This window comes from Crocodylus porosus, unplaced genomic scaffold, assembly GCF_001723895.1.
Source record: "Crocodylus porosus isolate Cpor-Errol unplaced genomic scaffold, CroPor_comp1, whole genome shotgun sequence".
In the NCBI taxonomy this organism is placed as follows: domain Eukaryota; kingdom Metazoa; phylum Chordata; order Crocodylia; family Crocodylidae; genus Crocodylus; species Crocodylus porosus.
The window spans coordinates 19726232-19749274 of NW_017728949.1; the positions used below are offsets into that span (position 1 = coordinate 19726232).

At 39.8% G+C, this 23043-nt stretch overlaps 1 protein-coding gene across 9 annotated transcripts in view; it reads left to right on the forward strand.

Moving 5' to 3' along the window:
* The window catches only part of PCNT (pericentrin), a 135782-nt gene that overhangs the window by 84397 nt on the left and 28342 nt on the right, over window positions 1-23043 (forward strand). For all 9 annotated transcript variants that reach the window (XM_019553909.1, XM_019553910.1, XM_019553914.1 and 6 more), the window contains 8 exons: window positions 614-841; window positions 4475-4645; window positions 8272-8424; window positions 8733-8903; window positions 10101-11234; window positions 13382-13549; window positions 14914-15438; window positions 17463-17565. In XM_019553909.1, the coding sequence (XP_019409454.1) occupies window positions 614-841; window positions 4475-4645; window positions 8272-8424; window positions 8733-8903; window positions 10101-11234; window positions 13382-13549; window positions 14914-15438; window positions 17463-17565 (2653 nt within the window). The remainder of the gene's footprint in view (window positions 1-613; window positions 842-4474; window positions 4646-8271; window positions 8425-8732; window positions 8904-10100; window positions 11235-13381; window positions 13550-14913; window positions 15439-17462; window positions 17566-23043) is intronic.

Sequence of the window (23043 nt, forward strand, 5' to 3'; positions counted from 1 at the left end):
ACATCTCAGTGCATTGTTCCGTATAGCTCCACGTGAATAAGATCTCCCTGATCTTATGTACAGAGCCCTACTTTATCTACATTTTAAGTGCCTCTCTGTGCTGCCTATGGTGAATTTAATTAAGTTGCATATCCTAATTTAATCTAAATTGCCATTTCCACTTCTCTTGACCTTTCTGTTTATACTGTGAATTCCTTGAAGCATGTACTGTCTGGAAGTGTTTGAAAAACATCTAGCAATAGTATAAATAATAAAATATATAATCTCAAGATGGTTTATGGCCATTGCGCTGTGATGCCCTTTAGGGTAAATTTTCTCTTAACAGCATGCTAGACTGTAATAAATATTGAGCATGTGAGAATATGTAATATACATGTGTGACTTTGTAAGAACTATTATATTTTGAGCATAAGATTTACAGATAGTTGATTTTACTCTGTCCCCCATACTGTTTTGCTTTTAACTGATATCTTATCAACAATGGTGGCTCATCTGACCTCAAGGGGGGAGTGCCATCAATTTATTTTTTTTAAATTAGTGACAAAATGACTTCTCCTTTTAATATAGAAATGTTGTGTTGTTTTAAAATGTCTGTTTCATGTGTGCTGTGTAGGTAGAATCTTTACAATCTGAGATAAAAGAGAAGGTGGATGATTACAATAAGCTGCTGCTAGAAAAAGAGCAGAAACATCAGGAAGTTACAGTTCGAGATAAAGAAATGGAGAAGATGGCAGAACGGATTAAAGAGATGGAGCATACCAATACCGAAGTCTCAAAAACTGTCAGCTGTTTGGAGCAAGAACTGCAAAGAATGAAGAAAATGGAAACTGAACTAAAACAAGTAATTTTTAGATAACAGGGGATGAGATAAGGATTATATAATTAACGAGGATTATATAATTGACTTGAAAGAGGTCCCTTCCAGCCTTACAATCTATGAATCTATGACTAATCTTTATATATATCCCTCAGTGAGCCAAAAAGGATGACTTCTAATGTCTGTTCCATCAACTGGTCAATGAACCTATTAAATTTAATGGCATCTTTACATAGACAGGTTTGAGCAGATTTTTTCCTTAAGTACTGAAAAGGTTGCTTTTTATTAAGAACACTTTTGGCAGTAAGGGAATGTGTAATGGATAGTTGGGTCACTTTTCGTCTTATAAAGAATTGTGAAGGTGCTACTGAATGTTAAATGTGGTTTTATTTTGAAAACTGCCTGTGTAAAAAGGAACCTTAATTACCTGGTTTTCATGCTGTATGTATTTTTTTAAGTTGTCTGGTTATCTTAGGTTTTGATATTACTGCTTTGTACTCCTGTTAAGTCTGCAAAGCCAGCAACAGCACACACTTCTTGTGCACTGATTTGGCCTTATTTTGTGGATCATCAACTAAAGTGTGTACCTAATTCATAGAATCATAAAATTGTAGAACTGGAAGGGACCTGTAAGATAATTGCACCAGAATAAAAAATTGCCTCCATCATATTCCTTTTTAGAGTCAGGGCAGCCTTCCCCTGCTCTTTGAATGTGATGGCACCCCTGATTGAGGACTACTGTTGGTGCTGCCTCAACTTTACCTCAGTGCTCCTTAACCAGGTATTTGTGCCTCCAGATGATGATAAAGGCTGATCACAGAGTCCTGATGAAGCAGAAGTGTGCACAGGGCAATCTTACCTGGCTGCTACAGTGGTAGCAGAAACTGCATCACAGCATCCCTGAGCGGGTGCTGCTTTACTGTAGTTGAGAATCACTGTCCTAAGCTAAAGTCCCAGCATCAGCTAACCATTGACAACTCTCTTCAGTAAAATTTACATATTGTAAATAAAAATGTGGCAAATTCAAAATAGAAGATTTAGGAGTAGCAAAAACTCAATTGATTTTAACATTCAGGTTTTAAATTTTGTTAAAATAGGTAGAAAACAATTGCATCCATTTTTTATTTCACTTGGTAGAAAAAAATAAACTCCTTTCTTTAATTTCATCTTGTACCTGATATATATACATTGTCCAAGCTGGTCTACAAAGATGGATATAGAAATGAAGTGGCCATGCCACTAAAATTTAGGTCCAGGTAGTTATGACTAAAAGGTGCCTTGGTAATTCCACTAAGGATCTGTTCTGGGATCTTCTGTTAGGAATGAAAAGTTCTCAAATCCTGGTTTTTCATTAAACAGGTTTCATTTTTGACCCATTGAACTTTTTTCACTGGTCTGGTTCATGTTGTAGTGACCAATTTACTGGAACACGCTTTGGAATTGTAGATGGCCCAAAATGTCCTTTTAAATTAAGATTTATTTAAGATAAAAATAAGATGTTAAATTAAGATATTATACACATTGCAGAATTTGGAGAGCAGTCCATATGAAAAATGAATATAGAAAGTCACATTTGAATATGAGAACCGTGTCCTTTATATGGAGAACATAGCACTAGAACTACATTTCTAGCCACTCAAGTGCAAACCACAATTTTCACCTTCAGGCACACAAAAGAAAACTCTCTTGGTGCCAATCTTATTTTAGGCCAATCGTTTTAATTTGTTCAAGTTGGTGATCTGTAAATTGCTGCTTCAGTTACTGTTGTGCTGCAGAAGTTCCCTCTGGATCAATCTTTTTCATGTTTTTGGGGGTGCCAAAGGAGGGTTTGTTTAGGGAACCTAGAACGCTTGTTTCATTACACCTATATGAGCACCTAAAATAGCTTTATTCACAGTACAGCATTTGTATGAGCTATATGTTACCCTTGAATTCATATTTTAACTAGATCACCATGACAACAATAGAATGTTTATGTGAAACCTTCATTTTAAATGTAGTCTGTCGTGTCGTCATGGTTCTAAGACACTATAGTAACCTTGTTATCTAATGAGTAGGAAGAACTTTTTAGCCCTACAGTTCATTATTCGAAGAAAACTGTTGCGTATTGTCATTGGGAGGCTTTTTATCAGCAACAAGATGAACTTCAAACTGGTGCTAATCATTTTTTAGACTTTTTTATATGTACCCTAGAAAATAGGAATCACTAATATTAAGGTATAATTGTTCTCTGTTTGTATTCAGTGTTTTATCAGTGGACCTGAGGGACAGGTTAGCACCCTGTATTCTGAATCCTATAAAATGTGTTGAAAAAATTTGGGTTTTACCTGGGAGAAAAGCACATATTATTGTGTTAAGTTCTCCCACCCCTGGCAGTTTCCCATGGGATATTGTGGTATTAGTTGGGAAAGTTTCTTTCATATTAAGTTCACTTCCACTATCCTACCAATGATGTCAGCTGTGGGGGAGACCATCTTGATGTCCTCCTCGATTGCCTGTCTTCTGCCTTCATTTTTCCCTTAAGCCTCCTTCACGTATAGAATACTCTTTTTGGTCTGGTGTTCAAGCCTGGCCAATGGCAGCTGCTAAGAATTTAGCTGTTTAAAACTAAACATTACTAACTCACCTTAAGTACTTGGCTTTTGTAAGCTTGGTCAGTCTGTGACAATACTGCCTTATATTGTAAAGTAAATTTAATTTAACAACTTTGTATATATTATTTTTTAATCTGGATTTGTTCCTTGGTAAAATCTGAATACTTTATTTTCAGTTTGTTGTTATTATTAAAACCATTTAGTGGGAGGTGAAACATCTTTTCTTTTTTCCAAATTATATAAAGAAACAAATATACCCCTTCTTTGTTAGACTTCAGTGTATGGAGCAATTAATAGACTAGGTGTGCAAGAGAAAAAAGGGGCTGGCTGACTTCAGAGGGGATTTAAATTTTAAGTTGCCTCCCAGTTGTGCTCCCAGCATAGCAATTACAAATATCTAGTTCGCCTTTAGGTGAGACCTCTTAGGTACTGGTTTATCCCTTGTGCCTGTGCTCCCTGCTGAGAATACTTTTACCCAAGAAGAATGAGGGAGAGAGAAAATCAGATTAGGGCTAAAATAAAAATGCCCCCAAAAAAATAGCTTGTAGCTTGACCACTGATCTAGCAGAAATGATTTGATATCTTTTAATAGGGTTTGGTTGTAATGCTGGCTCAGTTACTGATTTAAAGAAAAAATGCAATTGTTTAAAGTTCAGTTTATTTTGTTTTTCCATAGCCTGACTTCAATTTCAGTTATACTTGGGAAGCAATCTCCCTCTTTTAAAGCCATGTTATTTCTCCAAACAAGTACTACTCATAATAAATAAGGAACTGGAGTGTTTATAAAATGGTGGCTGTAAAAAATAAAATGTAAGGGTAATCAAAAAAATCAAGTTGTCTGGTACTGTAGGAAATATTATTTGACTGAGAACTACATTTTCAAGGCAGACTTAACATGGGTTATAAATTTTACATCTTTATCTTTTTTGGTTGCATTTTTGGATTCATATTTTAAACCACGTTTTGGTTATGTACTTTTATTCATTGTAATTTTTTTATTAGATTGCTCTATCTAGGTTTATTAATTTATACTAAATCTTGCACTAAAATTTAACTTTTGCAGGATAAAGAGGCATTGCAACAACAGCAATACAACAACTTGATCCAGATCTCCGCCCTACAGTCTAAGTTGGATGAAGCCAGGCACAGAGTACCCATAGAAGGCAATACAGATCATGTCCTTAAGGAACAATTAGAGGCAGAAAAGGAAGCACTCTTAACGAAAGAAAGACAGGTATATTTGATACTAACACTGCTGTTCAGTGCATTGCTATGGTGAGAGACTAAGCCGGGGTGGGCAAAATAAACCCCGTGTACTGGATCCGGCCTGTCAGTGGGCAGCCACAAGGTCATGTAACGCAGCTCGTGGGGAGCCGATGCCTCCAGCTTTTGGGTCGTGTATCCCAGCCTTGTCTGTAGCTTACACCAGCTCCTGCCCCGCTTGCCAGAAGCAGTGCGGGGCCGGCATGGTGGGCAGCTTTTGGGCTTCTGCCGGAGTCCGCAGCTGATGCATCAGTGCAGTCGCCTCAATCTCTGCTGGGAACTTGCCAGCAGCAGCCACAGCTGATGCTGGCACCTGCCTGGCACTGCTTTTGGCACGCGAACTGGTGTAAGCAGTGGATGGGGCTGGGACACTGTGGATTGGAACGTGCTGTACCTGCAGGGCCAGTTCAGGTGGGGAAGAGAGAGAGAGAGATTGGTGCATGCTGTAGCTGCAGGGCCGGGTTGGGCAGGGCATGGGGAGAGAAATCAGCATATGCTGTACATGCTGGGTGGGGTGGAGAGAGACATTGGGGCTAGGACTCTGCTCAAAGCTTAGATATTCAGCCAACTTTTTGGGGAGACTGAACAGATATATAGTTCCTCCAATAGCCTCTTAAGCAGACAGTATTTGATTTGGTGACAATTACATATGCTCTTAGGTGCCTGCTCTCAGTATTATTTCCACCTTGTGCGACATACTGAGATTTCCTCAGAAGTTGTACCTGCAAAAGCAGTTCCTAGTATTTGACCTTGTCAGACCTGCACAGAAGTTTCTCATCAGCTCCCTAGTTCCTGCATTTAACCTTCCTTAGTATGCTAATTACTTCCTAAGTCAGCATAGGGTGCTCAGTATTAGGCCATGTTACTTTATATTTATTGATTGCTGGTTTAGCTACAGTACATGTATACTCAGCATCAAGCAGAGCATGCAAGAGAATAAACAAAAAGAACATGAATTATATATGCAAAGGATTCTAAAGGTAGTATTAAGAGTTATTTATTAGATTGAAATTATGGTATAGTATTTTACTTCTATTTTACTTGGGGTGCATGCCTAACTGTCCAGCTTTATTTAGAGCTGTATTTAGAGGACAAAATCATAACTTTGAAAGATAATAACATTAATGTTCTGTTTTGTTCAACTGAAGTTAGTGGGATATAAACCAATGCTTATGTGTTTATTATTAAATATCTTTTTTCAAAATGGATATGGATACATAGACCTGAATATTCGCTGAACCAGGACTATAGGTGGTGATGTTAATATAATAATTTGTTCCTCCTTGGGAAGAAATACAGTTTATAGCCTTATTTTTTGTGGAAATAGACTTCTAATAAGTTGCATAAAAATAGTGGATTTGTTTCATATAACATATAGCTGACATTAGACAAGTGACAGCTTTTAAAAAGGTCATTACAACTACATTTTCACATCGATTTAACTTGTTTTACAAAAGGGCAAGGTTTAGTATCAGGTAGGTGGGCCTTTTTATGACATGGACCATGTGACAGGGTGGGATTTCTGGTACTAAGACTGCACCTCCTCTCCCACTCCCCCCGAGTTACTTCCAGGGCAAGAGGAGGGACTTATAGTGGCAAGGGTCGGAGGTTAAGGGATGGGACTTACGGTCCCAAGGTGGCGACCAGGGGGCAGGGCACCTGTGCACCTCCCTCCCCTCTCTTCCCCCCCACCCCCAATTGATGGAGAGACCCTGGTGGCCCTGCTGCTTGTTACTGATCAACTGGGAGGCAAAATCCACAGCTTTAAATATGCAGTTTTTGCCTCCTGGCCAATCAGTAGCAAGCGCCAGGGCCCCTTTGCCAGCCAGGGGTGGAGGGGTGTGTGGCGAAACTGACCAGATTAGAGGAACCACTGCACACCACACTTTTGCCACAAATTTGGTACCTTTTATTCAACCTAAAATGCAGGCTGGACAGGGACGTTTTATAGTTAAAATGTTATAGTTAAATAGTTATTGAGATTTCTGTTACTCTTCATACAATAGCATGGATGGATACGGTTCAAATGTAAATGTAAGATGTAATTATTAAAAATCCTCAGTGCAGAAACATATTGTGTAAACCAGCAATTAAAAAAAAAAATTAACTCTATTTTGCTTGCTATAGAGACTAAATATGTGCCTCCCCCAGAATAAAAAAAAATCTGGATGTATCATGAGGACATTTCTGAGGAATCTGGCGTGATTTCTTGACAAAAGTCCTATGATGACATTTGTTGCCAGTTTACAGGCAGTTTGATATAAAGATAGGTGTTTGGGGGTGGTGAGGGGGGACAACCCACACCATCAAAGCCCAGTCACTCGCTGCTTCTTCATCAAATGAATTAAAAGCAAATATGTTAAAATTCATCATTCTTAATCCATTTTGCCATTCTTACATACACCAGCTTAAAACAATTTTAATCTTAGAGCTGGGCTATTGATCGATGAATTTATCATGTGGACTCCTCATTTTAATAAAAGAAACTACTTAAAATCCTAACAAAATTAAACCTATTTAAAATATGAAAGTTGAATTTTTCTGTAAGTTCTAATTTCCCAAATAAGCTATTTCTCTCACATAGCATGCATTTTGACTTGTATCAATATACATATACCTGTCCCATTTTTCCAGGCATGTTTTTAAAGGAACATTCTTACAGATGTCTATATTTTAGGGTATCTCGCATGAAAACATGTATGCTTCAGATATTTTTTAAATGTTTAAATCTGCTTAATATGTTTAAATCTCATAAGCCACTTTTTGTAAGGTATTAAGATTTGAAATATCTACTTAATTTCATGTCTACAATGTTAAGTCATGACCCTGTTTTTCATTTTTACATAACAAAGCTCTCTCTAGTAAAATTTATAAGCAGGTAAAATTTATAAGCAAGCTGTCTTTTGCTTACAAATTTTATAGCAAAGATGTCTTTTGGCTCTTTGTCCTGCTTATAAATTTTGTTAAAATTGCATGTAGGGAAACTGTGTGTATGGGCTTGAAGAATCATACTTTGAAAAAAGAGCATAATTCTGCAAAAACCATGCTCTAGCACAGAGGATGCAATATTCCAAATATCCTATTATCTGTCATTTACAGTGCCATTCCTATTGCTAGAGTAAGCCAAATCATTTCTGATTTGCTCCTTTTCCCAGTAAACCCAGTTTTTAACTTGCTTTTGAGATCTTCAAGGGACAGTTAAAGTTAGAAGCTCGGCAGACAAAGCCATGCAGTTTATTCAAACTCACTAACACTTAGACTGTGAATGTGTATAGTAATAGTATCCTCATATTTACAGAGGGGGAAGTAGAGTTGAGGGTTAAGGATCTTGCAGATGTTCATTGTTAATTTTGGACACAGGGTTTTGGATTAGAATTGGGAAGTCCTAGTTAGGTTGTTGGGACGTTGCCTGCTTCCTTGCTCTTTCATCTCAAATATATTTATGTAAACTCTACTTAAAAAGCCTTTGTAGTTATGAGGTGGTTACAGTTCTGTAATCTCCATAATTAATTACATTAATTAGATTAATCTAGTTTTTCTTTTTGTTGTGGTTAAACAAAAGAACTCTTAAACAATTACATATTTTCTGTGTTTTAGGTAGTAAGTTTGTTAGAGCAAGTGGAAGAATTTAAAGAGAACCTGATCAATAAAAATGATGAAATCTTGCAGCTGACCTTGGAGTTAGAGATGCAAAAAAATATTAACACCACGAGCATCAGCCAGCTTCAGTTAGAGAATGCTCACTTGAAGGTATACATAACTTTAACTTAAGGTACATTGACTGGTTTTCTCAGAGACCCACATCTTTGTAGGGTTCAGTGTTTTATCATCTTCATTTTATAATTTTTGTAACTATTTTGTGAGTTTAATTAAATGTTAACATACTTAAACTACAGCATACAATTTTTATATACAATTTATACATAGTTTGTATGTGTGTGTATGTACACACACACACACACACACACCAGAATATTGTTGGCTTGACAAAAACATCAAAAATGGATAGTTTTGCCACCATAGTAGAGTATAATCCATATCGTTGGTTTTCCAATCAGGAGGACATAGCAAAACTCAGCATGAAGCAAAATCAGATCCTGGATTACAGTGAATCATCAGTTTTGCAGTTTCCACAGGCCTTGCTTGAAGAGAAGAATCAAGAAATTGATCATTTGAATGAGCAAGTTATGAGACTCCAGCATGAGCTGGAAAATGCGACAGACAATAAGGTGAGAACACTTATCTAATACTGGTTGTTTGATATATGAAAAGTGGTTTTGGCAGAATGTAATATTCTGATACAAGAAATAGAATAGGTTTTGATGTTTTGCCTGAAGAAAATAGATTGGTCAATGAATAGTAGTACAGTCGTCTTAAGATTAAGTTTCCCATACCAAGTCATGCTCTTGGTATTTTTCATTTGGTGGGATTTTTTTAGAGAGTAACTAGTGTTTCAGAGGAAGTCTAAAATAGCCTAACCTGTTGTACAGTCCTGTACCCAGGAGGGGAAGAACTCAGATCTGGTCCCTACATGGGTAAACCTGCACTCTGAAATATAAGTTTTAATTACTCTTATTACCGTTATCTTAGTTTGTTTGCATAACTGCAGATGTTAGTCACCATAAAATTATCATATGTTAAAAGCTGAAAGCAGGAAAAACACCAAGGCAGCAGAGTCTTTAATTTTATGGTCTGTAGCAGTCAACAGTATTGCTGCATGATTTATAAATGGGGTAAAATATTTTTATTAATATCTAATTTGCTGTTTTAATCCTCTGTTTTCTTGTGATATACTCTCAAATGGGATTAAAACACAGGGGTTGGTCCTTCAGTCCCCAGAATTCAACATGCATTGAAGATACAAGTATATATAAGTATATTTGCATTTAACCTTTGTTACATATGATGAACACATTTCATGGCACTAGCGCATAATTAATCAGACAATGTTATGAATATGTACTAAATCTAAAGCAAATGTAGCTGCTTGAAGTTCCCCTCTTTCTGCAGCCAGGATGGGAAAGAAATAGCCTTTTAAAGTGAGAACACACAGCAGTAAAGATATTCTCAAATTTTGTTATTGGGAAGACGGGTGAAGGGGTGCTTCATCTCCAGATCCAAGGGAGGAAGTAGCTATACTGGTTTTCACACCAGCATACTAGCCCTGGACTGTACCTGGGTTTGGAGCATCCCTTGTTTGTTTCTTGTTATAACAGAACTTGTTTTCTGGCACGATAACGTTTTCAAGTCTTGCCTTCAGTAAGCCACATCAAGCCTCATTGGTTAGCTGGCTGTTTCAAAGATACGATCTATCTAATTTAATTTCGTATAAAATATTTTAGTAAGTGAACCTAAGAATGGTCAGAATGCTGATGCTTGAAAGGAAGTAGTTATATCTACACATTTCTGTTTTGTCTTTCACTCAGGTTGTGGAAGATCAAAAATCTGAAATTAAGGAACTTGAGTCACTTATTGAGCATCTTCGCGGTGATCAGGAAAGGTTGCGTAAAGATAAAGAAGAAGAGATAGATCAACTTCATGGAGTAATTGAGAAGCTTCAAAAAGAGTTGGCACAGCTTGGTCCTGTATGTCATGAAATTAGTGACAGCCAGGATGACCTTAATGATCTTGGGTTGGAAGACCAGGGGGAGAATCTTCAGAATGAATTGAAGAAAGGGTCACTAGATATGAAGGAGGATACAGATCAGAATAAGAAAAATGTATTGCTAGGTTCCAAAGTGAAAGAGCTTCAGGAGGAACTAGAACTTGTCTCAACTGCTAGAGAAGCTCTGCAGCAGTTACTTGAAGAGAAGGAATCTCAATTTAAAATGGAGGTGGAAATTTTGGAACAAAATATTCAAAATGTACAGGAGTCTTCAAGGCAGCACTTCAAAGAGCTAACCTCTTTAAGAATACAGTACGAAGCATTTCAGGAGGAGTATAACCTTATAAGAACGCAGTTATCTCAGAGGGATGTTGAGGTGAGGGTGATTTCCTCTCGGATTCAAGAACTTGAAGATACACTGAGAGCAAAAGAAGCGAATCTTCTAGAGAGAGATCTACAAATCAAGACAATGGCAGAGCAGAGAGTAGTGGAAACAACTGAATTGCATCACCTAATGGAAAAGGTTCCGGAGCTTGAAGCTGAGCTGGAAAAAAGAGATGACTATCAGCAAAGCCAGGCTATAGAAGTTCAGACCCTTCAATCAGAAGTTTCCAGGCTTGGCTTAACAGTCCAAACACTGAATCAGAAAGTAGTAGTTTACCAGAAAGAAATGGATGAACTTCAACTGAATGATACAAAACTGAAAGATCAAATCCAGGAGTATTTGCAACAAATTGAAGCCCTACTGTCTGAAAGAGATGAACTTTATACACAGCTTGAATCCTATAGGGAGAAAGAGCAACGTAATAATCAGGAAGCTAAACTTCCTAAGCTGGTCTCGAAACAAGAAAGAGAAGTTCTTATTCATACAAAAGGAATGCAAAGACTGGAAGAAGATTGGAGACCAAATGTTGACCAGTCATTTGCAGCCACAGTTTCCCAAAATAATAAATTGGTATGTAGTTTTTTTATGTTTTTAATGTAAAAGTATCAGTCACCATATACATTTTGTATTTATTTCTCTGGGGTTATATAAAACAAATGTTTATAGTCTGATCATTTTTACTTGCTCTAATCATTGACCAGTATTATATTTACTAGTGTGGTGATGCAATTCTGAATTTGGTCTGCATCTTGGGCTATTTAGTGTTTTTACTAAGGGCAAAATGTATAGTGGTGATAAATGTCTGCCACGCTTTGCATTTTAAGAAAAGATAAGGCATATATTTTGTTTTATGGTAATCTTGAATGGCCACTTAAAATAAAGCTTAGGTAGCTCACTTCAAAACCTGTGGGGACACTTACTATCAAGGCATTCTGTCAGTTTGTGGAGTCAGTTTATTAGGGGAGGGTAATATGGTCTCATTTATTTTTTTTAAATGTTTCATCCTGGAAAGCATTTTTCATCTGGTAGATAAGTCTACTGGGGCATTCTGATGAGTGAGATGGTGATAGCGTATCATTCAAGTGCCAGGTATACACTAACTGGCTGGTTAAGGCTTTTTTGAGTAGGTGGTAGTCTTTTAAGAAGAATGCTGGAAGAATGTATAGCAAACCTCTAGATACTTACACTCTAGAAGAGAGAAATTAGGTATATGAAATGTTAAAATGAGATGATCTTCTGTGGTTTAGGGTATGCACTTAAAGCCCTTTGCTAGTATAAAAGTCCAAGATTTCTGATATTCACCATAACTCTTACGTGAAGGTTTTTAGACAGGAAATTAGCTCTGCTAGACCAGATACCAAGTATGTTGTTTAGACAGAACTTTACATTTTGTAGTGCCCAATTTAGGGCCAAATAAGTGAGCTTTAATTTTAGTACTACTGATTTAACAACAGGTTTGCACAGTTGTCATGGTGTCACAGAGTACTGTGGTGACTTCATATTATTTGACGTTTCACTTCACAGCACAGGCATCATAATTGTATGCAGGTCACTAATGCTTGAGAGACTTCTCCCTAGTAGCACTTAATTCTTGCTAGTTGAGCTTTTGTAGCTTATCAGTGAGGTTGCAGTAGCATGTTTACATCATAGTTTCTTTAGTTAGAGTGTACTTATGTGGCATTTATGTTTTCTTCAGGTATATATATGGAGGGCATGACTAATGCTGATACACTAGGAAATCACTTAAATGCTGTTCATCTGTAATCCTCTAGTTGGTACAGTGAGTCAGTACTGCCTTAAGCATTACAAAAAGTGTTAATCCTAAAGCTAAACAAATGCATGTATTGCTTGTATTGTAATAATGCTAAGGTGCCCCTAATGAAATCAAGACCCCCATTGTGGCAGTGACTATTATAAGTAGCACGAGATCCCCCATCTCAAAGAGCTTTTATAGTATAAATAAGTGAGAAAGAGAGTAGGAGGGAAATTGTCAGCATAGGAAAAATAAGTGACTTAATCAGGGTCATGGGGTAGTTTAGTGTTGGAGCCCAAGGTGAAACTCGTGACTACTAGTTTAGTGCTCCAACTAAGCTATACAACTATCAAAACAGCATATTTTGTCATTTAAATTGCTATGTTTTAAAACATTGACCATGATGATTTATATAAGGCTTTAGTTGCTGGGTATGCTTCTTTTGTCTCCCCAGACCTTTCTTGTACTGATTCATAATAAATAGCAAACATTGTCACCTACCTTCTGTTTGCATCAGTATTAAGGAGGACAGTACTGGTAGCACTGGCCTGAAGTAGGAATGTAATTATTTAATTTTAAATTACTTTTATTTCCTTTTGTTAGAAGCATAAATTGGAGAAAGTACAATATTAACACTATCATCTTGATTTGTAAGTGGTACCTAGGTGCTTATACAGAAGGTTGCATGGTAAAGTCTTCCACTAATATGTGAAGTGCATCTGCACTCACTTTGTAAATATAAGCAATTGACCCAGTAAATTGAAATGTAGTTGTGTTTTGAAATGTCCTAAGTTTTCAATACCTTTATGTGAACATTGTTCTCTATGGTCCATTTATTTAATGGTGGTTGTAGTTGAAACTCAGAGAGGAATGCCAAAGAAACGTGAAAGTAAAGGCTGCTAGTGTGGTACCTGCTTATGTCAAAAACCTAACAAAAACCTTTTCTGTTGTCTTGCTCTTTAAGATCTTAATAGAGGAACAGTTAGACACGACAAACCCTTCACGGAATGATGATGATCTAATTGCAAAAATGACATCTCATCAAGAAGAACTTAAATCTGAATTACCCTGGGTAACAGAGGACTTGGAAGTTAGTGAAGAGAGACCTGGTAGCACTCTGGAGGATGTAAAGGTATGCTGGAATATTAATGAGGTGAAAGGTGCTGTTAATTTCATAGACTCATAGAAAGTTAGTTAGAAGGGACCTCAGGAGGCCATCTAGTCCACCTCCTGCTCAAAGCATGACCATTCCTACTTCTTTGTCACTCTTCACCAGTTTACTAAAGTTGTTTCAAGACCATTTTTGGGTATGTCTACATAGGCACAAAGCAGTGACCTTTAGAGATGCTCTACAGCTTTGCAGGGATTAGTGAGAAACTGCATTAGTGAGAAGTAGAACCCATTAGCCCTCCCAGGGTGACGTAATATAGAGGCTATGTTGCTTCTAGTTCTGAAGCCACTACCTACAGAGCTAGTTTAGGCTATCTCTGCACAATGTGTTTTGTGCTGTACAGACATACCCTCACACATTAAAAGACTTTATGTAAAAACAAGATCCAGAAAGTCTCATTTCTAAAGGTTGAAGCAGTGCTGGTATATATGTATACAAATAGCCTGTGCTCTTCAAGTTACCTGCAATTTGATCCCTTAATGTATTATTTTATAGATCTTCCAGCACTTTGTGTGTGTTATAGCAGTAGTTTTAAAAATTACAGTTGCAAATAACGCCTAAAAAAACGATAGGCCAAATTCAGTTTTACATTAGAAGCTTTGGTTTGCAAGGAATCCCCCCATAGGTTACTGCCAGAAGACTTAATTTGCCAGTGTTTTGAAATGTACATCTAGGGTGCAATATAGCAGTAAAAGTTTCAGACATAACTTACTACTGTGCATGACTTCCCTGTACCACTGCAGAGTTGAAATTCGGGGCAAGGCTGGTGGGTTCTCTGCAATGTGCATCTATTGTCATTCCTCCCAGAGCATGGATGCAAGTACCACAGCAGCCAATGTGTGTGACCTAGAGACCGGATTGGTAGTTTTGGAGTAGTCTGTAGAATTTCTCAAAGCAGCCTTCTTCTGCACTGCTTGCTGTGCTCTTGGGTCTGGATTTGAGCTGCAGGCAACAGTGTTATTTTGCGCTCGTTTGGAACATTATCTTCAGAACTACAGGGGATTAATATTTTGAAAATTAAACTAATAAAACTTCTGCAAAAATGAAGCAGTAAACTTACTTAAGTGGAGATGTATCCCAGTTATACTAGCTGCTGTGTGTTCTGTTATCTTTTTAGAAACCTGGTCTTACATTTCATTTGTCTTGGTCTTCATTTAAATTGGCATGTGAACAATCAGTATATTTCTAAGTGAAAATTAATAAAAAATGGTATCTTGTCTTAAAAGAACCTTCTTAAAGCTTATTATGTGTGTGTGAACTTCTATTTTAAATGCAGGTACTAGAAAAATGACATGCGCAAGCTTTTGTGTGTTATTTCATTGTAGGAGAAAGATGCTGAATTGCCAGTTCACTGCAGAAATCTGAAAACTCAAGTCAGTCAATTGCAAGAGACACTCTTGATTCAGGAAGAAGAGATGACAAATAAAGCAGAAGAGCATTGTCAGCAAATACTGGGATTTCATCAAACACCAAACCCTCTGAAATGCAATTTTTCAAAAAAACAAGAGCATATTAAGGAGATGCCCAAAAATTTTAAAGATTTAATCACGGATATGACTTTGTGGGACTCACCTGAGATTGTGAGAAAGCAGGATACTAGCACAGACCTTCAGCTAACTCTTCACTTAACACCCTTCTCTGAAGTTGATAGTATACACAGCGTGGACTTAGAAACAATGCACACCAAATCATCCGCCATACAGGGAGATACCTCTGGACTGTTGGGATATCCCAAGCTATCTGCATACAGCAATGAGGAAACAACAGACAAACTAGATTTAAAGTCTCCATGTTTCTCTGAAAGCACTTATTCCATTGCTGAGTACCAGGACATGGAAAAGAGGATTTTGGTAACTACCAGTTACATGTTTTTAATATATTAAAATTCCCTGTCCCTCCTTTTCCCCTCCCAAAATTATGGCTGGGTGTGCTCTGTGTGTTTCCATGGGAACTTATATTGGTAAAAATACATCAAAAAGATTAGATACTGTGTCATACTAGGTGTGCAGTCATCTTTTATTAGTTCATCTCCTGGTTGCACAGTGAAGCAAAACTGCTGCATTGAAAGATCCTTTTACTATTCTATATGTAAGTGAAATTAGGCTTCTTAAGACTACGCCAAATAAATTTCATTCTAGAGCTTTGCTTCCTACATGACTGTAGGGTATGGGATTAATTGGGAACATTACACCCTAACTTGGTCCAACAAAGCAACAGAGAAAGGGAACTTACCCTTTTTTATATATGGAAAACTGAGGCACAGATTGCTTAAACTGGTGCTTATTGAAAGTAATGGAAAGTGTTCCTGAGACTGACTGAAGTCATACAGGAAGTTAGAATGAAGGTGGGAAATCCAGACCTTTTGAGTCCCAATGTACTGTCATAAATAGAAGATGAATCTTCTTTAAAATAATCCTCAAGAATCTCTGAATTAAAGACTGAAAAAGCATTTCAATGCTAATAAAGATTATATATTAAACTAATGATATAGTAGTACATAATTGTATACTAGAATCAATCTTTTTATCAAGAGAAAAATGTTGTCACTTGAATGTTACTACAGAATATGCTGAATCTTGCCAAAGCAAAGATTATATATGTGCAATTTCAAATAGACATTTTATAAGCTCATTCATGAAAGTGTCCTAGTAGTATCCCAACAGACAAGGTTTTTTGGTTTAATTTGATATCTTTTATTAGACTAACTCAAATAGTTGAAAGAATTCTTAGGAAGCTTTTGGGTATAAATACCCATGTCAGAATGAGGAAGCATCTGCAGTTGGTGTGTGCTCTTCCTGGATGGAATGAGGAGTAAAGAAGCCAGAGGCTGGTATGCATGCAAGAAAGCCAGTCACTGAAGATGTAAATTGAGTCAGTGGGTGAGAGAGAGGCTGGGGCAGGACTGGGAGGGAAGGGGAATGAAAGTAGCTGGTAAATAGTGGAGAGGAACCCGGGGAGTCGGATGTCAGGCAGGTTATAACGTGTCATCAATCTAACGTCTATTTAGTCCATGATTTTTTGTATCCGGGAAGTTGATGAAGTGAAGTTCATAGCTTTGTCTTTGAAAAGTGTTTGTAAATTCCCTCTGAGGATGGACTAAAATACAGACATGAACTAAATCATGGACTAAATATAGATTTTGGATTGATGACGCATTATAACCTGCCTAACATCCGTGCTGCTGCCGGCTTCACGTCCGGCCGCTCTGCACCCCCCACTCCTCTGGCTGCTGAATCTGCTGGCGGCTTCCTTGCGTCTGGGGGCAGCACCTTACACAGGCTGATTTGCCCTGGGCCCTTCACCCTGCTCAGATCGTCCTTAGACCAACACAGCTACAGCCTACACACCCTAGTAGTATCCGCTGTTGTTACTTGCCCCACACAGGAAGAGTATGTGCAGGGTTTCAGGAGAAACTAATTAGATCTTAGTTGATATTATTGTGTGTGATCAAAAATGTTCTTAAAATCCCTTACAGCATATCTTTTAAAATACTACTGACTGCAGAAAAAGGATATTAGCATTCAACATTTTGTTACATGGAACAAAAAATATACTTATTCAGTATGCTACTTTTCCATTCTCCCAGATATCAGAGGTAGCTCGTATGTCAGCTGAGGCCAAGCTTAAAGCTTCAGCCCCAAATGGGAATTTTTAGGACTATTATATGCAAGAGAAAATGGGATACATTTCCAAAGGAACTTTCATTTCAGCTACAATATTTGCTCTTGTAAATCTATAACGTATTTTGTACTGATGATCTTTTAAGATAAAAGGTGCCACAGCTCAAAACTAGATTAATGTTAGGAATGACTCCTGAGTCTGGTTCATGTACATATGGTTTTATTTTTTGTTTTGTTTGTTTTTTTTTAAACAGATGAGAGAAGTTGACAACTTAACTTTAACCCCATCTGATTCACAAGATGATGTGAGATCAACAGTGTCTGGCCTAGAGCGAGCAAGTAATGGATATAGCAGCAGTGAGTTTTATTTTCTTTTAATTTACGTTTAACTCACTTCAACTATATGATGATTAACTTAAATATGCAAAACTAACATTATTTCCTTTTGGGTTTTTTGCATTTTTGAGCTGAAGAAAATTAAGTTACTTAAGACACTGTTTAGGCCTGAAAAGAAATTCTATATTTTGTTAGTTAAATTTGCCTTGACTTTTCACATCCCTTCTTTCTTTGGAAAAGAGGTTGTGGTGTGCTAACCAGCTTTCTTTTAACCATGACACTTTTCCTAGTATAAATGCATATTGACCCCTTTTGTCTTGATTGGATGGTTAAGATCTGCACTGGGAAATCTCAACCAGTTAAAATTGAGATAAGATATATGTTCTGTTGAGTAGTTTTCCACATTCATGTTCATGCTTATGGTGTGTTATACTTCCCTAAATTCATTCAGAAACTATTTTGCCTTAGTCGTATGCATTCTGGTCACTCAACCTGCACCCCTCCCATGCCAAGGTTATAATGAAGGGTATGCACTTCCTGCTTCTCTGTTCCTCTCGGCTACCTGGAACCTTTCATTAGTCAGTTTGCCTTTCGGCCTGCACTCTGCTTGTAGGCTGTGTATAACTTCTTGTTTTCATTGCTGATTTTATAGTTACATTTTTATATCTTATCTTTTTAAGTTCTTTTCTCCAAATTTTTTTTGGGCGCAAATAGAGAAGACTGGGTTGGGTTTGGTGCCCTGGCTGCTTCCCACTCCATCTACTCTCTACCCCTGTTCTTAATGTAGGTGTGCCACATGATACTGCCATCTTGGTGGCTCATTTTCTTTTGTTCTTTTGGAGATTTTGTCTTATCGGAGTACTTTCTCTTCCTTTTTGTGGTGATGCCATCACAAAAATCTCCCAGGTTTTACAGCTGCCCCTCCTGCAAGAGTATGATTCCTTCATTCTAGAGAGATGTGATATTTATAGGCCCTTCAAATGAAAGAGCAGAAAGGAGAGAAGAACCATACGTTGTTCCTCCTAGATAAGGCCACAAGCCTGGCATTGGATTTGGAAACAAGTTTTCAGGCTAGCATTGAGCATGGTCCAGCACCATCACTCTGTACTAGTGATCTTGGTTCAACCTTGCCTCTCAAGGTCCCTCTTCATAGGTAGGTCTCCAGTCAGGTATATCTCATGCCTCTGTGGTACAACCTGGAAGAGAAAGGCAACCAAATGTATATGTTCAGCTTCTAAATTAAACCAACTTTCCTTTAGCTTCCCGAGATGATTTGCCCAGTTTCTGCCTCCTTCCAGATTCTACATCCTAGTGGACCTTGTCATCCCGTGGAGCCCATCTTTACCCTTTTGGATGATCACTTTAAAGGACCAGATCCTAATCAGTCACTGATTTCTCCCAGTGCTTCAGGTTCTTGTTCCCCATCTTCTGTGTCAGCACATCAGTACCACATACAGCTTTAGCTGTCTCTACTACTTCTGATTCTGGCTCCTGAGTAGGGCATGCCTACATGTCACCACCATTACCCGTTTCTCTGTTAAGCTGACCAACAGAAAATTTTAGCCATCCTGAAAGTCAGCTGCATGGTATCAGTCAACTGGAAGGTCAGTGGCCCCAGGGGTATGTCCCCTCCTTTCTGGCATATCCCTTTTGGCCATGAAGCCCTCACAACCCCAAGCACCAGACCTGTTTATCCACTGTCCCAGTTCTCTGTGTTGTCCTTACAGCCGGTTCCAGTCAGCTGTCCACTTCTAGCACTAGCATATCCACCTGATTTCAGAGGTGAGCCATACCTACAATTTGGCATGACTCTTCCACATGTGCAGTGTCTTATAAACCACCCTTCCCTCAGGATGCTGATGATTTGTCTTACCTGATGAGATATGTTGCAAAGGAATTCCAGTTTATATCAGACGAGCTAGTTGAACCATCTATGTATCTGTTGCTAGGCAACTTGAATCATCCTGAGTTGTCTGAAGTTTGCGTTACCTATTAATGATGCAATCTGGGACACTGACATTGTGGGCCCTGATGATAAGATAATGGGCAGAAAGTACTGAATCTTTCCATAAAGGACAGAATTATTCTGTTCCTACCTCATTCTACAAGTTGATTCTTAAAGTGAGAGAACTGTGGAGATAAGGTCTCTTTGGTAAATGGTCTTGCTCCTCTGCAAATTTAGAATAGTAAATGACTGAGCTGTGACTTTAGGATTGTTGAGCAGATCACATCTCTTGTTGAGGATCTTCCCACAGATTGTGCAGATTCCTTCCTCTCTCTTGTGTTAGTGGTGTTAGAGTTGGTGGCTGAGATGGTGCTTTAAGCTGCATTAGACATTACAGACACAGCTTTTTGGTCTGTGGCCACTTCAGTAGCCATGCGAAGGACACGTTGGATCTTGGATTCCAGATGATTGTGAAGGACCTCCTGTTTGAGGGACATCTTGTACTCCCTTAAGGATTTATGAGAGATCCTTTGTGTCTTGGGAGCATATACTTAACGCATGCTAGGTGCCTTCACACATGAAAGTAATGTGAAGCGAAAAACTCTGGAGCAGTTCATGCTGGAGTCAACCCCTCCCAGGGCCAGAGTCTACATGTGCACCTGGGACAGCAGCAATTTAAGCTGGGGTGCCTGCCTGGCTGGGCTGATCAGATGCAATTAACATGCCTGGTCAGCATCTACTCATACATTTCAGCACAGTAAAGTGTTCTGCCGTAGGATGGTACTGTCCCCAACAGTTCTACCCTAAGGTGTTGTTGTGCCCTAATAGCACTACACATTTAGACTGTGATGTTTTTACTGTAGAGTTATTTAGTCAGCTTAGCAGTAAAGTGCATGTATAGATGCATGCACTGTGGTGCTGCTGAAATTTTCCATATCGTTGTCCCATGCAAGTATCTTTTTCCTCAATTTCTGGTCAGCCACAACAGTTAGAACCAGTGCAAAAGTGTTTAAGGTTTTACCAGCACAAATCCTCAGCATTTCATCATATTGCTTCCCATAATAGGCAGGGCATTTTATAGTAAGATCAAGTATGATGCATACAGCCACCTTCTCCTTCTTTATGCTCCTTTTATCCAGCTTAGGCCTATGTAATGGCAGACTATTGGGTTCTGGACATGGTAGCCTATGATTATAGTATACAGTACCACAGTCTAGTACTTTGAATCCCTCATCCCCATCTTTTTACAGAGACCATTTTCATGAGATTGCTTCTAGAGGAAGTCTTCTCCCTGTTGCTGGGGAAGGGCTGCCAAAAAAAAGCCCTTTAGACCTTGAGAGAGAGGGATTTTACATGAATGATTTCCTAACTCTGAAGAGAAAGAGAGAATGGTGTCCTATCCTGGACATAAGAGTGAACAATTGGTATATTTGAAAGCTCATGTTCATGATGGTGACAGTGGCAACAGTTATCCCATCCCTACACCAAGGGGTCTGGCTGACATCTATCAATTTACAGAATGACTGTTTCCACATTTCCATAAGACCTTTGCACAGGTGCTACATATGCTTTCTAGTGGGACAGGTATATTACCAGAACAGATGCCTCCTGTTTGGATTTTGACAGCCTTCAAGGAAACAGGAGATGGCAGTCCTGCCTTACATGGATGATTGGCTGATAAAAGTGGGTCATTCTTCAGATGTTGTCAACCAAAGTAAAGAGGTTCCAGTTTATAGAGGTGACCCCAGAAGGGTCAGCAAGGGCCTGCCTTTCACAGGAATGGGGTGGGAGTACACACACAGGACCTCCAGACACGGGGTATCTGGACATCACAAGAGATCTTGCTCCACATCAGTGCTGGAATGCATTGCAGTACACAAAATTTGTGGTACCCACAAGTGTCCTATCCAAATTATCTATACTGTGGCTATGTTGTATAGCAATGAATGGAGTAGCACAAGTCCCACCTCTCTCAGTAGGAAAGGAAAGCAGTTTGTCTGCAGCACTAATGCATCGGTCACTAACTGCAACTTTCTGTGGTGTATTTGCTAGGTTTTCAGAATACTGTGGCAGACTGCTGCATTAGAGTTGACTCCATACATCACAAGTGGGAGATAAGCAGCCCTGTGCCCTATTCCATCTTTGTGAATTGGGGCTAAGCAGAGAGAAGTCAACAACCAGAGACAGAGTTTTTGTGCCAGGTGTGGCTTCTGTCTAGGCCCCTAGTCTGACATCATCCTATATACCTTACCACCCATGCCTGTGATCCCTCAGCAAGGCGTGGGTCATCCTTGTAGTCACTGCATGACTAAAACAACTTTGGTGCCAAGACTTTCTGTTGCAGCCAGCAGGGGTCTTCAAGATTTTGCCTGTTCAAGATGGACCTGTTGAAACACACTTCTTTGTTCTGGATCACCTATTCTTTTGCTTATTTCATCTGATGACTTTCACAAAGCAAAAATGTTCTACCCAGGTCAGAAATAGTCTCATATTGTGAAGGGGTCAAGGCCCCGGGGGGCCAGGGTCGGGCGGAGAACGACGGAATTCCGCCCAACTTCCGGGTGCCGACCCGGAAGTGTGGTCGGAAGCTTGTCCTTTCCCGGAACTCGGACAGGGCCGGGCCGGGACCGACCCGGAAGAATAAAAGGAGCCCACCTGCCCCAAACAGGAGAGGGGAGAGGCTCCAGCCGGAGCCTACGCCGGCGTCTGCGGAGCCGGGAGCTGCCGAGCTGGGAGCCACGCAGCTGGAGCCGGGAGCCATGCAGCCGGAGCCGGCGGCTGCAGAGCCAGGAGCCGTGCAACAGGAGCCAGTGGAGCCGGGAGCTGCGGAGCCGGAGGCGGTGGAGACCAGAGACGCGGAGCCGGTAACAGTGGAACTGGTGGCAGCTGCTCCGGAGGGGCCCGGGGAGAGGGGCCCTGAAGGAAGGACCCTTCTCCGGCGGCTGCAGGCCGTTTGGCCGCTTAAGAGGACCCGCGGGCGGGGAGGTAAGTCCCGCGCACCCCCGGGTCTCGAGAGACAGGCAGTGGGGGTCCGGAGACCCCAGACCAGCCGGAGCTAGCGGCACCTGGCCGGGGCCAGGTACCGTGAGGATTCCTATAGGGTCCTGCAGTGCGAGGGCAGAACCCCACGGCAGGACTGGTGAACGGACAAAGGGGCCAGGTGTCCCTGCCTGACAGGGCCGGAGGTTATTGGGAGTGGAAGGAATCCCCTCTGCCCCCAGAGAAGCGGGCGCCGACGTTGTACGGCCATTATACTACTTCGTTTGCTATATATTTGTTACCTAGCAGGGGTTAACCCCCTGCATGGGAGCCACCCTGACGGAGGCTACCCCGGAGGACCAGGCGAGGGTGTAGGGGAGGAGGAGCCCTCAGGACCCCTGGACTTTGGAGACGAGGGACCGCATCCGGACTGCCAGCTTCCCCGCACGGGTGAACCCCTAAATTACATCAAGTCGTGGCAGGCGAGACCGGTGGAAGCGAGAACGGACAGCCGAGTACCCCCTCCTCTCCAGGGGCCGTCGAGGGGACACGGGGACTCACATCAGGTGACACAC